The sequence below is a fragment of the Pseudophryne corroboree genome, chromosome 3, assembly GCF_028390025.1.
Source record: "Pseudophryne corroboree isolate aPseCor3 chromosome 3, aPseCor3.hap2, whole genome shotgun sequence".
Lineage (NCBI taxonomy): Eukaryota > Metazoa > Chordata > Amphibia > Anura > Myobatrachidae > Pseudophryne > Pseudophryne corroboree.
The window spans coordinates 581013769-581032577 of NC_086446.1; the positions used below are offsets into that span (position 1 = coordinate 581013769).

The 18809-nt window shown below is 45.0% G+C and overlaps 1 protein-coding gene across 4 annotated transcripts in view; it reads left to right on the forward strand.

The window, feature by feature from the left end:
* The window catches only part of FBXL15 (F-box and leucine rich repeat protein 15), a 112723-nt gene that overhangs the window by 60961 nt on the left and 32953 nt on the right, over window positions 1-18809 (forward strand). For all 4 annotated transcript variants that reach the window (XM_063961408.1, XM_063961405.1, XM_063961407.1 and 1 more), the window contains 2 exons: window positions 7117-7276; window positions 17683-18185. In XM_063961408.1, the coding sequence (XP_063817478.1) occupies window positions 7117-7276; window positions 17683-18185 (663 nt within the window). The remainder of the gene's footprint in view (window positions 1-7116; window positions 7277-17682; window positions 18186-18809) is intronic.

Here is an 18809-nt window from a genome sequence, read left to right on the forward strand (position 1 = left end):
CCAGTGGGGACGAATTGATAATCTGTGAGGAGGGGAATGTACACGGTGATATATCGGAGGATGATGATGAGGTGGACATCTTGCCTCTGTAGAGCCAGTTTGTGCAAGGAGAGATTAATTGCTTCTTTTTTGGTGGGGGTCCAAACCAACCCGTCATTTCAGTCACAGTCGTGTGGCAGACCCTGTCACTGAAATGATGGGTTGGTTAAAGTGTGCATGTCCTGTTTATACAACATAAGGGTGGGTGGGAGGGCCCAAGGACAATTCCATCTTGCACCTCTTTTTTTCTTTAATTTTTCTTTGCGTCATGTGCTGTTTGGGGAGTGTTTTTTGGAAGGGCCATCCTGCGTGACACTGCAGTGCCACTCCTAGATGGGCCAGGTGTTTGTGTCGGCCACTAGGGTCGCTTATCTTACTCACACAGCTACCTCATTGCGCCTCTTTTTTTCTTTGCGTCATGTGCTGTTTGGGGAGTGTTTTTTGGAAGGGCCATCCTGCGTGACACTGCAGTGCCACTCCTAGATGGGCCCGGTGTTTGTGTCGGCCACTAGGGTCGCTTATCTTACTCACACAGCTACCTCATTGCGCCTCTTTTTTTCTTTGCGTCATGTGCTGTTTGGGGAGTGTTTTTTGGAAGGGCCATCCTGCGTGACACTGCAGTGCCACTCCTAGATGGGCCAGGTGTTTGTGTCGGCCACTAGGGTCGCTTATCTTACTCACACAGCTACCTCATTGCGCCTCTTTTTTTCTTTGCGTCATGTGCTGTTTGGGGAGTGTTTTTTGGAAGGGCCATCCTGCGTGACACTGCAGTGCCACTCCTAGATGGGCCCGGTGTTTGTGTCGGCCACTAGGGTCGCTTATCTTACTCACACAGCTACCTCATTGCGCCTCTTTTTTTCTTTGCGTCATGTGCTGTTTGGGGAGTGTTTTTTGGAAGGGCCATTCTGCGTGACATTGCAGTGCCACTCCTAGATGGGCCCGGTGTTTGTGTCGGCCACTAGGGTCGCTTAGCTTAGTCATCCAGCGACCTCGGTGCAAATTTTAGGACTAAAAATAATATTGTGAGGTGTGAGGTATTCAGAATAGACTGAAAATGAGTGGAAATTATGGTTTTTGAGGTTAATAATACTTTGGGATCAAAATGACCCCCAAATTCTATGATTTAAGCTGTTTTTTAGTGTTTTTTGAAAAAAACACCCGAATCCAAAACACACCCGTATCCGACAAAAAAAATTCGGTGAGGTTTTGCCAAAACGCGGTCGAACCCAAAACACGGCCGCGGAACCGAACCCAAAACCAAAACACAAAACCCGAAAAATTTCAAGTGCACATCTCTAATACATACATACATACATACATACATACATACATACATACATACATACATACGTCCAGTGCAGTTTTATTGTCTGACTAACATAATTATCTGCATTGTCACTGTGACTGTGTGTACCTGTATCAGCTGTGTGAATTTCACTTTGAGTGTATCACAAGCTATAGCTATCACTGTATTCTGCACCCTAGGGCACTAGGTGCGTCAGGGTCTATTATATAGTGCTGCGCAGTATTTACAGTTAAATGTATTTTACTGTGTATTTCAGTCACCTTATACCGCATTTATTCTCTGCTTGTGTTTTTGCATTTTCTGACACATAAATAGGGGATTTATTTGCAGGTATTATATTTGTCTGGCTATATCGTACTGTTACGCTCTAAGGTTACATTCACTATAATGTCTACCACAAAGGGCGGGAAATCCGTGGATGCTCCTGCATCATGCAGCGTATGCACCAAGGATTTGCAGGTGGATTCCCATGTCACCCGTCTTGTGGTGTCATCTACTCTCCCTGTCACCTCACTGAAGGAACTGACAGATAAGCGTGTCAAAGGATGCCTAAAGTCTATTTACTCCCTTACATGTGCTGTACTTTTCGTTCCTTTTGACCTCAAGGGATAGCAAAAGGTCAGGTATACCTGAGACAAGCTCGTGCTCCCAAAACCACAAAGCCCAAAGCAAAACAGTCCTGGGCTGCCCGTCAGCCTGCTTCCAAATGAGACAAGCCTGCTGCATGACGGGGCTGGCCTCCCCCCATGGGAGATCCCAGGGTGGGAGGCCGACATCTGCAATTCACCCAGGTCTGGTTAAAGTCCACTTCAGAGGCATGGGTGCAAGAAGTCGTCTCTCACGGGTACGCAGTCTCTTTCAAGAGACGTCCCCCTCGCCAGTTTCGAACGACGGTTATCCCTTCGGACCCATTGAAGGTGCAAGCTCTACACTTGGTTGTACGTTCCCTCCTGGATGTCACACGGCGGGTACTCACCGCCACGGGTCCCGGGATTCATCCCCTGCCAACGCGGCTAGCGGTGGTGCTCGGTGGCCGCATGGGGGCGCGGCGCTGTCGGCGGAAAGAGTGACGGCTTCCTGGAGACTGGAGGGAGGACCTAGTGGCCCGCAGCCTCCCTGTGTGTCTGCAGTATAGGGGGCGGCCATGTTGGAGACCAAGTGCAGCACCAATGAGCGTATGGGTGAATGTTAGCCAATCCTGGTTTTCTGCTGCCTATAAATAGGCTGGGATTTTTGCATTCTGTGCCAGTGCTTTGTTGTGGTTATTCTGTACCCTAGCTCTGTGCTCCCGCAAATTACCCTGTGCGTCTCTAGGTAATTTGGTCCCATCTTGCTCTCCGAGTTGTCAGCTGGCTCTCGCTGCACTACGTCCGCCAGCTCCCCAGTGCGCGGTCACGGTCGACCACTCTCCTGCTGGTGCCTTGGAGTTCTCCAGGATTCCCGTTCGTCAGCCTTAGTCTGTGTCTGTCTTCTGGTCACGTCTCCACATCATCCAGTGGACGATCCTCGCAGCTCCTCAGTTACGTCTTCGCTTCAGCTAGCTAACCCGTCTTCACAGCTCTTCATTCCCATCTTCGCATCATCCTGCAACCAGTCTTCACAGTACTCCTTCCACGTCTTCGCATCATCCTGCAACCAGTCTTCTCAGTTCTTCATCCACGTCTTCGTATTATCCAACAACCAATATCTGCAGTTCCTCAAGCCACGTCTTTGCATTATACAACGTAACTTCACAGTTCTTTAGCCACGTCTTTGTATCATCTAAAGCAAACTCTTCACAGTTCTTCAGTCTCGACTTCGTATCATTCACTGGACATTCTTACAGTTTTTCACTCACGTTATCATCCCATCCAGAAACCTATTCTTCACAGTTCATCTCAAACCCCTGCAAACCTCGTCATAGTTCCACAGTCACGCCCCTTCTTCTAACCATCTCTCTCTGCAAGCACCAACCTCTTCCTTCAGGAGTTCAGAGACTTCATTCTCTACAGTTTATCAATCCCGAACTAGTTTGACTTCCTACCGCTTTATTCTGTTTGCTGCCGTTAATAATTATTTTAAAAGGAATTATCTTCGTCCTCCTTGTTTCCTGCACTCCGGAGCATCTACTCCTTTGGTTGGTCTGAGTCCAACGGATTCACAAAAACAGCCTGCCTTGACACTGGATACGGGAGTGGTAGTGCCGGTACCCCTGTCCCAGTGAGGCGGAAGATACTACTCGACCCTGTTTCTAGTCCTGAAACTCAATGGGTCTTTCCGGCCTATACTCAACCTCAAATCACTGAATGAATTTGTGAGAGTGTCCAAGTTCCGTATGGAAATGCTGCACTTAATTGTACTGGCCATGGAACACGGAGATTATATGGTATCCCTGGATATACAAGATGCTTATCTGCATATACCTATTGCCATATCACATCAGCAATTTCTGTGGTTTGCTATTAGCAACCTTCACTATCAGTTTCAGGCTCTGCTGTTTGGACTGGCCACAGCTCCTCGGATCATCACCAAGGTTATGGCAGTGATGATGGCTTATCTCCGTCGTCAGGGAATCGGGATCCTGCCGTATCTGGACGACTTGCTGATCCTGGCAAACTCCCCAGATGTCCTCCTCAGTCATCTGCAACTGACGGTACACTTCCTACAAGCCCACGGGTGGCTCGTCAACTGGAAGAAGTCCTCGCTGGTCCCTGCTCGGAGCATGGTGCACTTGAGGGCACTGCTGGACACACACAGCCAAAGACTGTATTTCTGTCTCCAGAGAAAGTCCTGAAACTCCAGGACAGGATAAGATACTTCCTCTCTCGCCCAAGAGTGTCGATACACTCGACGATGCAAGTACTAGGCCTCATGGTGTTGGCGTTCAACATGGTAGAGTACGCCCAATTTCATTCCCGCCCTCTACAGAGGTTAATCCTTTCCAAGTGGGATGGCCTGCCTCATCGGATCAGGTCTCAAATGATCTCCTTGACTCCGGAGGTTCGTCTGTCACTGAGCTGGTGGCTACAGGACCAGCAGTTGAACAGGGGCCGTCCCTTCTGGATTCCGAACTGGGTCCTCCTGACTACGGACGCCAGTCTGAGTGGTTGGGGTGCGGTGCTGGAGCAACACTCTCTCTCCAGGGTCAGTGGACCAAAGAGGAATCTCTCCTCCCGATAAACATTCTGAAATTGCGGGCAGTGTTCAATGCTTTGACTCTTGTCCTGCCTCTGATACAGAACAGGCCTGTTCAAGTATAATCAGACAACGCCACCACGGTGGCTTACATAAATCATCAAGGCAGCACTCAGAGCCGCATGGCAATGATGGAAGTGTCAAAAATCCTTTATTGGTCGGAACGCCATCTGCCAGCAATATCGGCAGTGTTCATTCCGGGAGTCCTCAACTGGGAAGCGGACTTCCTCAATCGTCAGGACATGCACGCCGAGTGGAGTCTTCGTCCAGAAGTCTTTCAACTCCTAGTGGACAAGTGGGGCCTACCAGATGTAGACCTGATAGCGTCTTGACACAAACACAAAGTTCCGTTCTTCGGATCAAGAACAAGGGATCCTCAAGCAGCCTTCGTGGACGCACTGGCAATTCCATGGAATTTTCGGCTGACCTACGTGTTCCCTCCAGTGTCACTCCTGCCCAGGGTACTACGGAAGTTCAAGCAAGAAGGAGCAATACTACTTCTAGTCGCTCCAGCGTGGCCCAGATGGCAATGGTTCTCAGACCTGCAGGGTCTGTCGATAGAGTGTCCTCTTCTACTTCCTCAACGCCCAGACCTCCTCGTTCAGGTCCCTTGTTTCTACCCGGACCTGGCCAGACTGGCTTTGACGGCATGGCTCTTGAAGCTCCACTCCTGAGGGCCAAAGGATTCTCCGAGGTGGTTATTCAAACTATGCTGAAGGCCTGCAAACCGGCATCTGCATGGATTTATTATAGGGTCTGGAATTCTTACTTCACCTGGTGTGCTGCTAAGAATTATGATACTTACAAGTTTAGTACTTCCAGACTTCTGGCTTTTTTGCAATGAGGCCTGGATTTTGGACTTCGTCTGGACTCCCTCAAGGTTCAAATATCTGCCTTGTCGGTGTGGTTTCAGAGAAAAATTGCATCTATAACTGACGTTCATACATTCACTCAGGGCGTACTGCGGATTCAGCCTCCCTATGTCCCTCCCATGGCTCCATGGAATTTGTCTGTTGGTCTGAATGCCCTGCAAGAGTCTCAATTTGAGCCTCTTGAGTTAGTGAACCTGAAATGGCTTACGCCTAAGGTCCTTTTCTTATTGGCTATTACCTCTGCCAGAAGGGTATCGGACTTGGGCGCTTTGTCCTGTTGTCCACCCTTTTTGATATTTCATCGTGACCGTGCAGTTCTCCGAACTCGTCCCGGTTATTTTGCCTAAGGTGGTGTCATCTTTTCACCTTAACCAAGAGATTGTAGTTCCGGCCTTCATCTCTTCTGACTTGTCCTCCAAAGAGCGGTCTTTGGATGTGGTAAGGGCTCTCCGTGTTTATGTGGAGAGGACTGCCTGTATCAGGAGGTCAGATACCCTTTTTGTACTTTTTGGTTTCCGCAAACGTGGCTGGCCTGCAAATAAGCAAACCTTGACCAGATGGATTAGAATGGTGATTGCACAAGTTTATGCGCAGGCATGGCTCCCGACTCCTGCTGCTATTAAGGCCAATGGGCGGCCCGCCGTGGCGCGTATGCAGAACAATTGTGCAAGGCGGCTACGTGGTCCTCAGTGAACACGTTCATTAGGTTCTATGACTTTGATACTTCCGCCTCCCATGATGCTTCCTTTGGATGCCGGGTTCTCATACCTGCTAAGGTGCATCCCCTCACTTGAGGAACTGCTTTAGAACATCCTCGATGTATTCCCTGTGGAACACAGTTTACCCCGCTGCAGAAAAGGAGATTTATGGTAGACTTACCATAGTTAAATCTCTTTCTGCGAGGTACACTGGGTTTCACGGGGCGCCCACCCTGACGCACTTAGCTTCTTTGGGTTTCTATGGCATTACCCGCTAGTCCCTTCTCCTGTCGTGAGAATGTGATTCTATGTGACTAACATCTGCCTTCTCTTTTTTTACCTGCTTCTGCATTGAACTGGTTAACTAAAACTGAGGTCACAGTGCCTGGAGGCGGGGTTATGTAGAGAAGGCCCCGCAATGCATCCTGGGACAGTCTAAAGCTTTAGCCTGTTGGTGCCTCTGGATCAAGATCCATCTCTACACCCCGATGTATTCCCTGTAGAAGCCAGTGTACATCTCAGAAAGAGATTTAACTATGGTAAGTCTACCATTAATCTCCTTTTCTGATTCTCACACCCAATTTCATTTACCCCTTGTAGTTTGCAGGCTTCCATTGGGACCACCCTTTTTTATTACATTCAAAACATGATTTTACATTTTTAAATCCTGTTACTGGAGCGTATTATCTGAGTTAGCCAGCAGATGTCGCTGCCACAATACCTTCTATAGAAAGCATGTTGCTAGATCTCTTGTTATACAGCAGTGGATACTGCGACACCAGCTCGCTCTAACGGTTGAAAAGAAGCATATTACTGTTTGTACTGTAGATAATGCTTGCATAACATTTGTTTTGAGCGCATAAATATTATGGAGAAAGAAACCAATGTAGGTCTGTCCTTCATTCTCATACCCAGACAATTTTGAAAATGTACCCATAGCTTGCCTGTCAGATCCCCGTGTTCAAGGTGTAACAAGTTACCTCACATAAATAATCATATTAAATAATAATATTTTGTTGCTCTACAGCATCCACCTGTTGGACCTGCCTTGGGAAGACGTGCTTGTTCCTCATATCCTTTCATATTTACCTCTGCGACACATCATAAGTCTGCAGAGGGTCAACAAAGCCTTTCAGACGCTGGTCCAGCTCTATCTGGCCAACTGCCGCACCTTTGATTCCACCCAGGTAACGCCATTTACTTTCAATCTTTGTATTAAAGTTTTACTATATTGTTGTACAGTTAGTTTTTTTTTTTTTTTTTTTAAATTTGTTTTTATTGAAAACAACACAGACATAAATCGATATACAAGCACAAGAAAACCAAGTATCGAACACATAGAAAACAGCTGCCCACAGCAGTGTACAATAGTATGAGCAAAATCAAAGCAACGTGTCCAATATGGCAAAAGTCTGCGTTAATATGTTTTAAAATAGGAAAGTTAGAGAGAAACAGAAAAAGAGGGAAGGAAGAGGGAGAAAGAAAGAAAATGTGACCGAGCCGAGAATGCAGAAAATCTAAGCGAGAAAACAGACACATACAAATATGCAAACTAGGAACAGATTGACCGCCACATCATTTCAGGGAAGAGATATAGGTTTTGTAGGACCCGGAGGATTTATATTCTATCCAAGGCAGCCACACGGTTGTAAACTCGGACCGTGTGTCCCCAGAGCTCAGTAAAATATCTTCCATATTCATATAATAATCTAGTCTAGAAAACCAGGCGTACCGAGTAGGGGGATTAGAGGACTTCCACAAAGTGGGAATTACTGCACGGGCGGCGTTGCCTAGGTGTCTCAACAATGATGTCTTATAAGTGGATAGAGGGGTAGTGGAATGGTCCAATAACCAAAAGTCGGGGTCGGATGGCACAGGGGTGTGTAGGATAGTACCCGAGATGGAGACTACATCATCCCAAAATTTTTTAATAAGGGCACAAGTCCACCAAATGTGTAACAAAGAACCTAGGTCCTTATGGCACCTCCAACATGAGGGGGAGATAGTTGGAGAAATAGCATGTAGAAGAGAAGGGTGTCTGTACCATCTCATCAGTATCTTATATTGCGTTTCTCTTACTTGTATACAAATGGAGCTCCCATGAGCCTTAAGAAATATAGATTCCCATTCCCTATCTGAAAGTGTGAGGTTCAGATCTCTCTCCCATTTCTGAGTGAAAGGAGGAGGGGTCAAGGAGTCAGATAATTGCAGGAGTTTATATAGGGTGGAAATCGTGTGCATAGGATGTAGGGGTGCAACGCACATCCTTTCAAATGGAGTCATCTCCCGAGATGCTTGACGGTAGATAGTGCCCGTATACAAGAAGTGTCGCACCTGCAAAAACTTCCAGAAATCAGTCTGTGGAATAACCCATTTTGCCCGAATATCTGAAAATTGCTTGACCCCCAGATGGCTGTACCAGCTGACCCACTCTAAAAAGTCCTTCCAGAGCCCAGTTTTGATAGTAAACAAGGGAGAGGCCAGGTGGGAAAGCAGGATTACTCAAAAAAGAAGTAAGGGGGCCAAAATCCGAAGAGAGAGACGATCGCCGTCTCATCACTTTCCAAAAGGAGAGCGTAGGAGAGATAGTCGGGTGGGGTTGTGGAAGCTTGGGTAAGGTCGGAAGCCAAGGGAAATTTTCAGGGTATAGTTGAACATATAGGCCTTCTAAGACCACCCATTCTTTAGCCTCCCGACTCCTGGTCCAGTCCAAGACCCTATTCAACAGGATTGCATGATAGTAATTTTTGATATCTGGGAGTTGAAATCCGCCTTTTTTAGGTAGGCGTGACAGGATGGATCTACTAATCCTGGGCTTCTTACGACGCCAAATAAATTGTTGGATTAAGGATCGTATGGACTGAAACCAGGAGTCCGGGATACGGATAGGCAATGTTTGGAGGAGGTAGAGCAGTTTGGGCAAGGTGTTCATTTTTACCACATTAATTCTGCGTAACCAGGATAGGGTATTATATTGCCATCTACAGTAGTCATTTTTAATGGATTGGAGTAGGGGGTAAAAGTTCAGGGACATCAGGCGCGATAAATCGCTGGGCAGCTGGAGCCCTTAGTACGTTATATGGGAATCCCTCCATATGAATGGGAACGTAGATTTTAACAAAGCTAAGGTCGCATGGGGGATTGAAATATTGAGGGCGTAAGATTTGGATGTATTAACCTTTAAAGCCAGAAAGTGAACTGAAGATGTCCAATTCACACATGAGGTGAGGAAGTGAGTAAGTGGGTTGTGTGACGACTGTCAGCAAGTCATCGGCGAATAGAGCAAGTTTATAATCAGTGTCACCTACTCGAAGCCCCTTAATGTGGTCGTTTGCTCTAATAGCCCTGGCCAAGGCTTCAATACAGAGGACAAATATCAGGGGGGATAAGGGGCAGCCCTGTCTAGTTCCATTGCTTATAGAAAAATTATCGGAGAGGACCCCATTAACCCGAACTTGAGCTGATGGCCGTGTATAAAGGGATAACACTCTGTGAAGTGCTTGTGGACCCAACCCAATGTGCTCCAACAAAGCCCTCATGAAGTCCCAGTTGACCCTGTCAAAGGCCTTTTCAGCGTCTGTAGACAGTAAAACTGTAGAAGTTCGACTTTCAGAGGCCAAATGGATAAGGCTGAGGATCTTTGTAGTATTATCTTTAGCCTTGCGGCCTGGGACAAAGCCCACTTGATCACTGTGAATAAGGGATGGGAGAAATTTGTTCAATCTGAGAGCCATCAATTTTGCAAAACGTTTAAGATCCACATTGAGCAGGGATATGGGTCTATAACTGGAGCACACTGAGGGGTCCTTCCCTGGTTTAGGAATCACAGTGATTTGGGCTGCCAGGGATTGATCGGAGAAATGGGTATCAGCCGAGATGGAGTTAAAGGCCTGTAATAATCTGGGGGCAAGAGTATCTTTAAAAATCTTATAGTAAGTGGCGGTAAAACCGTCCGGGCCCGGACTTTTACCCGAGGGCGTAGAGGATATAACTTGTTTAACCTCTTGCAAGGTAAAGGGTTCTTGCAAGGAGTCTCGATCAGAAAGAGACAATTTAGGGTACGCCACTTTAGCCAAATATTTCCTGGATCTGAGAAGATTAGAAAGGGGATCGTGGGCTGGAGAGGGATCGCCTAGGTTATATAAGGCATTATAATAATGGTTAAAGCACGCTGCTATCTCAGGCGTTTTAAAGCAGATAGAGCCCGCACCATTTTTCATAGAGGGAATAAAGGAGGCTGTTCTCTGGGATCTAAGTGCCTGTGCCAACAAACGACCAGGTTTATTACCCCATCGATAATATTTATTACTACATTTACGCAGAGAGAATTGGGTTTTATTGTTGAGGATTTTCTTTAGGAGTGCCCGGGCTTCAGACAGATCCACCAACTCGGAGGGGGATAGGGAGGATTTATGGAGGGCCTCTAAAGAATTAATTTTGTGCAATAGGGCGGTGGTTAGGGCTAATCTTTCTTTCTTCACATAAGAGCCTAATTGGATCAATTTGCCCCGGATAACACATTTGTGGGCTTCCCAAATAGTTATTTTGGACACTCCCTCCGTGTCGTTAATGACAAAATAGTCCGATAACTCCCTATCCAATTCATCTTTGCAAAATTTGTCATGTAGGAGGGATTCATTGAGGCGCCAAGTCCAATGGCCAGGGGATCGGGATGGGGTTGAGAGAGACAGGAACACCGGGGCATGGTCCGACCAAGTGATGGAGCCAATGGAGGCGTCCACTAATAAAGGGAGGTGTCTATGACTCAGGAACAGGTAATCTAAGCGTGAGTAAACCTGGTGGGGGTGAGAGAAAAATTAGAAATCCCGATCAGAAGGGTGTGTGACCCTCCAGGAATCAGCAAGTTGAAGTTCGTGAAAAACCTTCCTAACCTGTCTGTGTTTTTGTTCAGAAAATTTAGGGGTAGGAGGGGAAGTGTCAATGGATGGATCCATAGACCAATTTAAGTCACCCCCCAGAATAACAATACCTGTCAAAAGGGCTTCAAGATGGGGAAACTGGGACCGAAAGAAAGATAGTTGGCCTTGATTCGGGGCATAGAGAGCTATAAGAGTGTATGTTTGTGAGAATATAGCGCAATTGACCACCAATAATCTACCGGGGACCAATTTGTGAACTGAAACGTCAGTACAGTTAGTTTCTTGTATCCACAGTGCTCTATTTTATGTCGCTTAACCAGCCCTTATGAAACGTACAGCCCGCTGTGCAACATACTGCAACTCTTTAAATGTTGCATGCATTTTTTTTGTATATATTGCCTGCTGGCGAGTCGTAGTAGCAGTCTTAACTGTTTAAAGCTGGGTACACACTGGGACTATGTGTTTTTCCAGCCAATACCTTGGATCCTGGGTACACATTGACGAAGCGACAATGCTAAGCCTATGTGCTAAGCCTTGGAGAGAGATAAAGTACCAACCAACCAGCTCCTGTCATTTTCAAACACAGCCTGTAACATGTCAGGAAGGTGCTGTCATGATTGGCTGGTACTTTATCTCTCTCCACTTTAAATCACATGCCCGAACCCCAGGGGTGAATTTAAAGGACAGGCCACCCCCAGGCACATTATCGGTCACACCCCCCATCGTGTCACTGCCCCCTTCAAATTGGGACCTCTCAACTGCCAAAGCAGCACAAACCTCACCCCTCCCCCTCCACCACCACAATTTGACCATTGTCCCCCTCCTCTCTCACGTGTTACAAAATAAAATAAAGTCCTAATGACAAAAAAAAATAGAATCACCTGGCCTCATCTGGCCATTGACCTAGCAGGGCTCTCATGTAGGAAGCATGCTGTGAAGCACCGCCACCCCCTCTACTCCAGCAAGTGTCACCCATGTGCCTAGTGAGGAATCCACCACCGCCTAACCCTTTTCTATCTTTAGTCTGCCTGTACCATATTCATTTCCCCTGGACATGTCTCATGATGACTAAGCTGCACCATAGAGCTGACATCTTTAGTCCTTTAAACTGAAAGGGTAAAGCTATGAGAATCATATTGGAGATTGGAATATGCCTCCTATGCATGTTGCTGTGTGTGACATGTCCATGACACTCCCATAATACACCCACTTAGCAGACCATTTATGCGTGCTCTACCAACTACCTCCCAGTCACCGGACGGGAACGCCTGTTACTTTACCACTATCTTTCTGATACCGTCTGTTCCGATTGCAACAGCACCTTTGTGCCTACACTCTGTGTATCGCATGCAGAACTTTTTGCGCATGCACAGTTGCAAATAATGACTTAGCTACATGAACACCGGCATTGCACGCAGCTCTGAATCAGACCCTTGCTGTGTCCCTTCATAAGTTCTTACTGGGGAAAGGTTGTTGGGGTTTATGGAACATATTTGCATATTAATAAAAGACCCATTGATTGTCTTGTTCAAGTCCATGTGTAACTTCTAAATCTAAACACATGATTTTTTCTTATTGCCTTCATGCTTTAAATGTTTTAATTGCAAGCTGGCCCCCCTACTATATTTTAGCAGTCGGCCCGGCATTTGCATCTCACCTCTACTGAGGACCTCACTTTGATATTCTCAATATGTGCTGGGAGAGTACAGTTGGGGCTACAGGAGGGGTGCCCAATGTTGCCCCCCCCCTTTAGTGATGGCACACCGTACAGTAGTGGTACCTGTCACTGAGAAGATGATCTTCAGAAGTAAAATTGTCTGAGGGTTGCAATACCACCTCCCCACACCCCCATTATTAATTTTCTCTAGTTTAGTAGAGGTGTGCTGTGTTTCTTCTATATTAGGCATTAGTGGCCAATTCTGTGCTGTTTGGGCCCGAAAGTGATAATGATTTTGGCTCATAAGTAACTTGGAACTAAGGGGGGGATTTATCAGAAACAGAACAAGTGCAGGTGATGAGATTGTATCCTTTTATAGAAGGTACTAGATAAATGATAACTAAAATCTGATTGATTGGTTGCTATGAGCAACACAATCACTTGTCATCTTTTTTGATATATCTCCTCATTAATCATTCTGTCTCCCTATGAAGGGGTTATTATTTTTTTTCACAACCATAGCTTTTCTCGTGTTCTATATTATTGTGTCCTACACATAAACATATTCTTATTTTGTAAAATGAATTATAACATTATCATCATAAGTCACTGTAAACTTGTGTCTCCAAAATAAAGACTGTTTTTAGGCTTGATGTCGACAATATGAATTGGGTGGTTATTGTAATAAATTATTAGTAATTTCTTCCCATAAGCATATATTCAAATAAAAATAAAAAACATCCTTTGTATATATTTTTTATACATAGGCCCAAAGTCACAAATATGAAGTTAGAGAAATATTGGTGTTCATATCTGCACTTTTCAATTGCAACACTTTAGCACAATTATCGCAAACAACAAAAGGACCACCACAGTAATAAACAAGATTCACTAAAATAATGTGTGGGCCAGAAAGTCCATTTAAAATGACAACCACTGTTTTCTATGGGAGAAACTGGTTCAGTGTGAAAGGTACCAAAACAGTAATGAAACGGTAATATACCAGTTACAACATGCAATGTGAAGGGGGTCTAACTGCTCAGACCGGTTTTAAGAACCGTTTAAAGAACCGTTTCAAAAGCAGGGTTTGCGATATGAAAGCGGTCTGAGCTTTTGTTACATTTTCATTACTGTTGTATTTGTGAGTGCGTGCATGAGTTACCAACCGTGTACAGTAAGTGTGATCGGAGTATGGCTAGCAAACCGTAATTACAGTAACTCACATCCTGCAAGGACAACCGGGAACCCTCATCCTGTTTATTAAGCGATGTTAATAGGACACAGAGGGTTTTTTTTTTTTAAAAAGGGGGACTATGGGGGTGATTCCGAGTTGTTCGCTCGCTAGCTGCTTTTAGCAGCATTGCACACGCTAAGCCGCCGCCCTCTGGGAGTGTATCTTAGCTTAGCAGAATTGCGAACAAAAGATTAGCAGAATTGCGAATAGAAATTTCTTAGCAGTTTCTGAGTAGCTCCAGACTTACTCACAAATAGCGATCAGTTCAGTCAGTTTCGTTCCTGGTTTGACGTCACACACACGCCCAGCGTTCGCCCAGCCACTCCCCCGTTTCTCCAGACACGCCCGCGGTTTTCCCTGAAACGCCTGCGTTTTTCCGCACACTCCCAGAAAACGGTCAGTTTCCGCCCAGAAACACCCACTTCCTGTCAATCACACTACGATCAGCAGAACGATGAAAAAACATTGTTACGCCGTGAGTAAAATACCTAACTTTTGAGCTAATTTACTTGGCGCAGGCGCGCTGCGTAAATTGCGCATGCGCAGTTTGCGACTAATCGCTCCGTAGCGAAAAAAAATAACGAGCGAACAACTCGGAATGACCCCCTATGTACTAAGCCTTGAGATATAAAGTGGTCGGAGATAAAGTACCAACCAACCAGCTCCTGTCATTTGCCAAACACAGCCTGTAACATGGCATTTAGGAACTGGTTGATACTTTATCTCTCTCTACTTTATCTCTCTCCAAGGCTTCTGGATATTTTAGATTCTGTTGCTTTGATAAATTTAAGTTAAAGGTTTTCATTCTCCCATTGAAAGAAACACAGGAATAAAATCTTGAGATACAGGTGAAACTCAGAAAATTAGAATATCGTGCAGAAGGTCATTTATTTCAGTAATTCAACTTAAAATGTGAAACTAATATATTATATAGACTCACTACATGCAAAGTGAGATATTTCAAGCCTTAAGGAAACCCCAAATCCAAAATCTCAGAAAATTAGAATATTACATAAAATCAATAAAAAAGGATTTTAAATACAGAAATGTCAGCCCTCTGAAAAGTATAATCATGCATATGTACTTAGTACTTGGTTTGGGCCCCTTTTGCATGAATTACTGCCTCAATGCGGCGTGGCATGGATTCTATCAGCCTGTGGCACTGCTGAGGTGTTATGGAAGACCAGGATGCTTCAATAGCGGCCTTCAGCTCTTCATTGTTCGGTCTCATGTGTCTCATTTTTCTCTTGGCAATACCCCATAGATTATCTTTTTTCTTTAGCCCAGGTAAGACGCTTCTGACGTTGTTTGTTGTTCAGGAGCAGCTTGACAAGAGGAATATGACATTTGAAGCGCGTGTCCAGGATCCGTCTATGTGTGGTGGCTCTTGATGCACTAACTCCAGCCCCAGTCCACTCCTTGTGAAGCTCCCCCACACTTTTGAATGGCCTTTTCCTGACGAGAAAAAAAGAACTGGTCTGTTGCTCAGTGGTCCAAAGTCCTCTTTTCTGATGAGAGCCAATTTTTCATCTCATTTGGAAATCAAGGTCCCAGAGTATGGAGGAAGAATGGAGAGGCACACAATCCAAGATGCTTTATTAAGTCCACAGTCAATGCAGCCATCTACCAGGACATTTTAGAGCACTTCATGCTTCCTTCAGCGGACAAGCTTTATGGAGATGCTGACTTTATTTTCCAGCAGGAATTGGCACCTGCCCACACTGTCAAAAGTACCAAAACCTGGTTCAATGAACGTGGGATTACTGTGCTGGATTGGCCAGCAAACTCGCCTGACCTGAAACCCATAGAGAATCTATGGTCCATTGCCAAGAGAAAGATGAGACATGAGACCGAACAATGCAGTAGAGCTGAAGGCCGCTATTGACGCATCCTGGTCTTCCATAACACCTCAGCAGTGCCACACCGCATTGAGGCAGTAGTTCATGCAAAAGGGGCCCAAGCTAAGTACTGAGTACATATGCATGATTATACTTTTCAGAGGGCCTACATTTCTGTATTTAAAATCCTTTTTTTTTATTTTTATTGATTTTATGTAATATTCTAATTTTTTGAGATTTTGGATTTGGTGTTTTCTTAAACTGTAAGCTACAATCATCAAAATTATAACAAATAAAGGCTTGAAATATCTCAATTTGCATGTAGTGAGTCTCTATAATATATTAGTTTCACCTTTTAAGTTGAATTACTGAAATAAATGAACTTTTGCATGATATTCTAATTTTCTGAGTTTCACCTGGACATTTCTTCCACAGTAGAATCAATTGTGTGATATTAATCAATCAATAATATTCATACAAATTAATTCTCCTCTCAGTCAATAATTATTCAGTACGGTAATTGCAAAGGCAGACGTAGAATATTGTTCCTCATCATCTGTATGGTGGCAGGTTATCAGTGAAGGTGTTATAAGAGTCAGGCATTTCTCTGGGAGATTAGACGAAAGACATTGACCTTTTATATACTGAGCAGTAGATGGCACGGCTGATTGAAACATATTGCTACCGAGCTGACAAAGACAGTTAGATAATAGAGAAATCCAATATCAAACACCGCTAGCTTGGACTTGTGAAACAAATCAATGATTGTTATTAAATAGAACATAATTTTCTAGGTATATTTATTTATATGATAAAGGGACTTTATAAATATCTGTTTCTCCATAACTTGCTGTGTGGTAGATAAGGAAGTTACAGACATGTTAGTTCCTGTTGTAATATGATAACGTTTACAGTGCATATGTTACAAGAAGCATTTTATATTGAATTGACTTATATTTTGGGCCTATCAGCTTATTACCAGTGCTGTGGTGTTTGAATATGTAAGTTATACAGTCACTAAAAGAATGGCTTGATACATAGGTGGACACAATGCTGATGCTTTCGCTGTTGGCCGATTGTTGTTTCTGCTGCACATGTATCTGAGTTGCGCTGTGCCTTTGCAGCAGTGTATATAAGACAGCAGTCATAGTGTAGATTCGGACCCAGAATGATTGGCAGTCAGTGAGCATTTGCGAGAGGTAACGAGGGTGGCCGAGTAAAACGCAGGCGTGTTTGAGCCATAGACTGCGTCCTTGTACGCAGTGGTACGGGCCCCGGCGTCTTTGTTCCAGCATACATCCTGCACAACTATAGGGAAGCTCCGCAGCAGCAGTGGGATTGACCCTTAGGGGTCTATTCATGAAGCAGTGAAAAGTGAGCAGAAGTGAGCCAGTGGAGAAGTTGCCCATGGCAACCAATCAGCTGCTCTGTACAATTTTATAGTATGCAAATTATAATTGTTAATTCAATGCTGATTGGTTGTGATGGGCCACTTCTCCACTGGCTCACTTCTCCACACTTTTCACTGCTACATGAATAGACCCCTTAGTGCTAGCGACAGACTAGCATGAGTATGTAAGGCTGAATTAGCCTTTGTGGTAATATGGTTTGTCTGTTGCTTATGTGATTTGTTAAATGCACATGTATGATGTCATTTGCTAAACTGAACTCTTTTTTTGTGTTTGGATGAAAAGCAGCCAGTTTAAAATGTTCTGTAATAAAACCCATTGTAATAGTACAGTACTACGTAAGCTGCGAGAACCATTGAACAGTATCAGTCAGCAAATATATTTATTCTGCAGCGTCCACATGATTAATTACAGTGATCTCTAAAAGACAAACCCTTTAACTATTACGGCAACAGAAATATTACCTGATGCTTCTAGCGTTATTCTTTTATCTTCCCATATATGTAGCAATGTTGTGTGTTCTGCTAAAAGATGAATGCAAATGTACTAAATCTTATGTGTTTATATTCTTACAGCTTGGCTCGCAGTTACCCAAAAGTGCTTTTTCAAATCTGGTTAAGCACAACTCCGTATTGCAGAGACTTGACCTGCGGAGCTGCTCTGACTGGTTAACAGACAAGGAGCTCCTTCCAGTTATCGGGCAGAATCATCACCTCCTTCATATCAATCTGAACAGCTGTGTGCAGCTGACCCGGCAGTCCTTGGTGGCTATCTCGCTCAGCTGTCCACACTTACAGAATATATGCCTGGGTCACTGTGAGTGGGTGGACTGCCTCTCCCTTCGCAGCCTGGCAGATCACTGTAAACATTTGGAGGCCGTGGACCTGACAGCTTGCCGTCAGCTGAAAGACGACGCAATATGTTACTTGGTGCAAAAGAGCAAGCTTCTTAGGTCCCTCTCACTGGCCGTCAATGCAAACATTAGTGATATTGCTGTGGAGGAAACTGCTAAAAATTGCAAAGATCTGGAGAACCTCGATTTAACAGGATGTCTACGTGTGAAGAATGAATCCATTAGGTAACAATTCTTTTGTCACTTTTGTTGTATTTCCACTAAAAGTCTATTGCAGGTGCTGTGACAGCTGATACACAGATGTGTCCTCATACATCTAGCCTCAATAAGGTACGCTGAGTTAGATGCTTAGCGCTAGTGAGCTGCCAGGTCCAACGCAGCTCTGCTTCCATCTGGCCTCTTTTTTTGCTGAAAATGCATCTTAGTTGCAACGCGATGCGAGTAGGATGCACCAGGAGAGTGTGATGATTAATTTGATATGCATATATTGTATGTGACTGAGGGGGTCATTCCGAGTTGATCGCATGTAGCAACTTTTTGCTGCTCGTGCGATCAACCTGGTGCTGCCTATGGGGGAGTGTATTTTAGCATAGCAGGGCTGCGATCGCTTGTGCAGCCCTGCTATGCTAAAAAAAGTTTCAAGTAAAACAAGACTAACCCTGCAGCTACTTACCCAGTGCGACGGATCCAGCGATGAAGGTCCCGGCTGTGACGTCAGACATCCGCCCTCCAAACGCCTGGACACGCCTACGTTGGACTCGCCACGCCTAGAAAACGGTGAGTATCCGGCCCGGAATGCCTCCCGCCTGTCTGTCGTCTTGTGATCGCCACTGCGATCACATCTCTCGC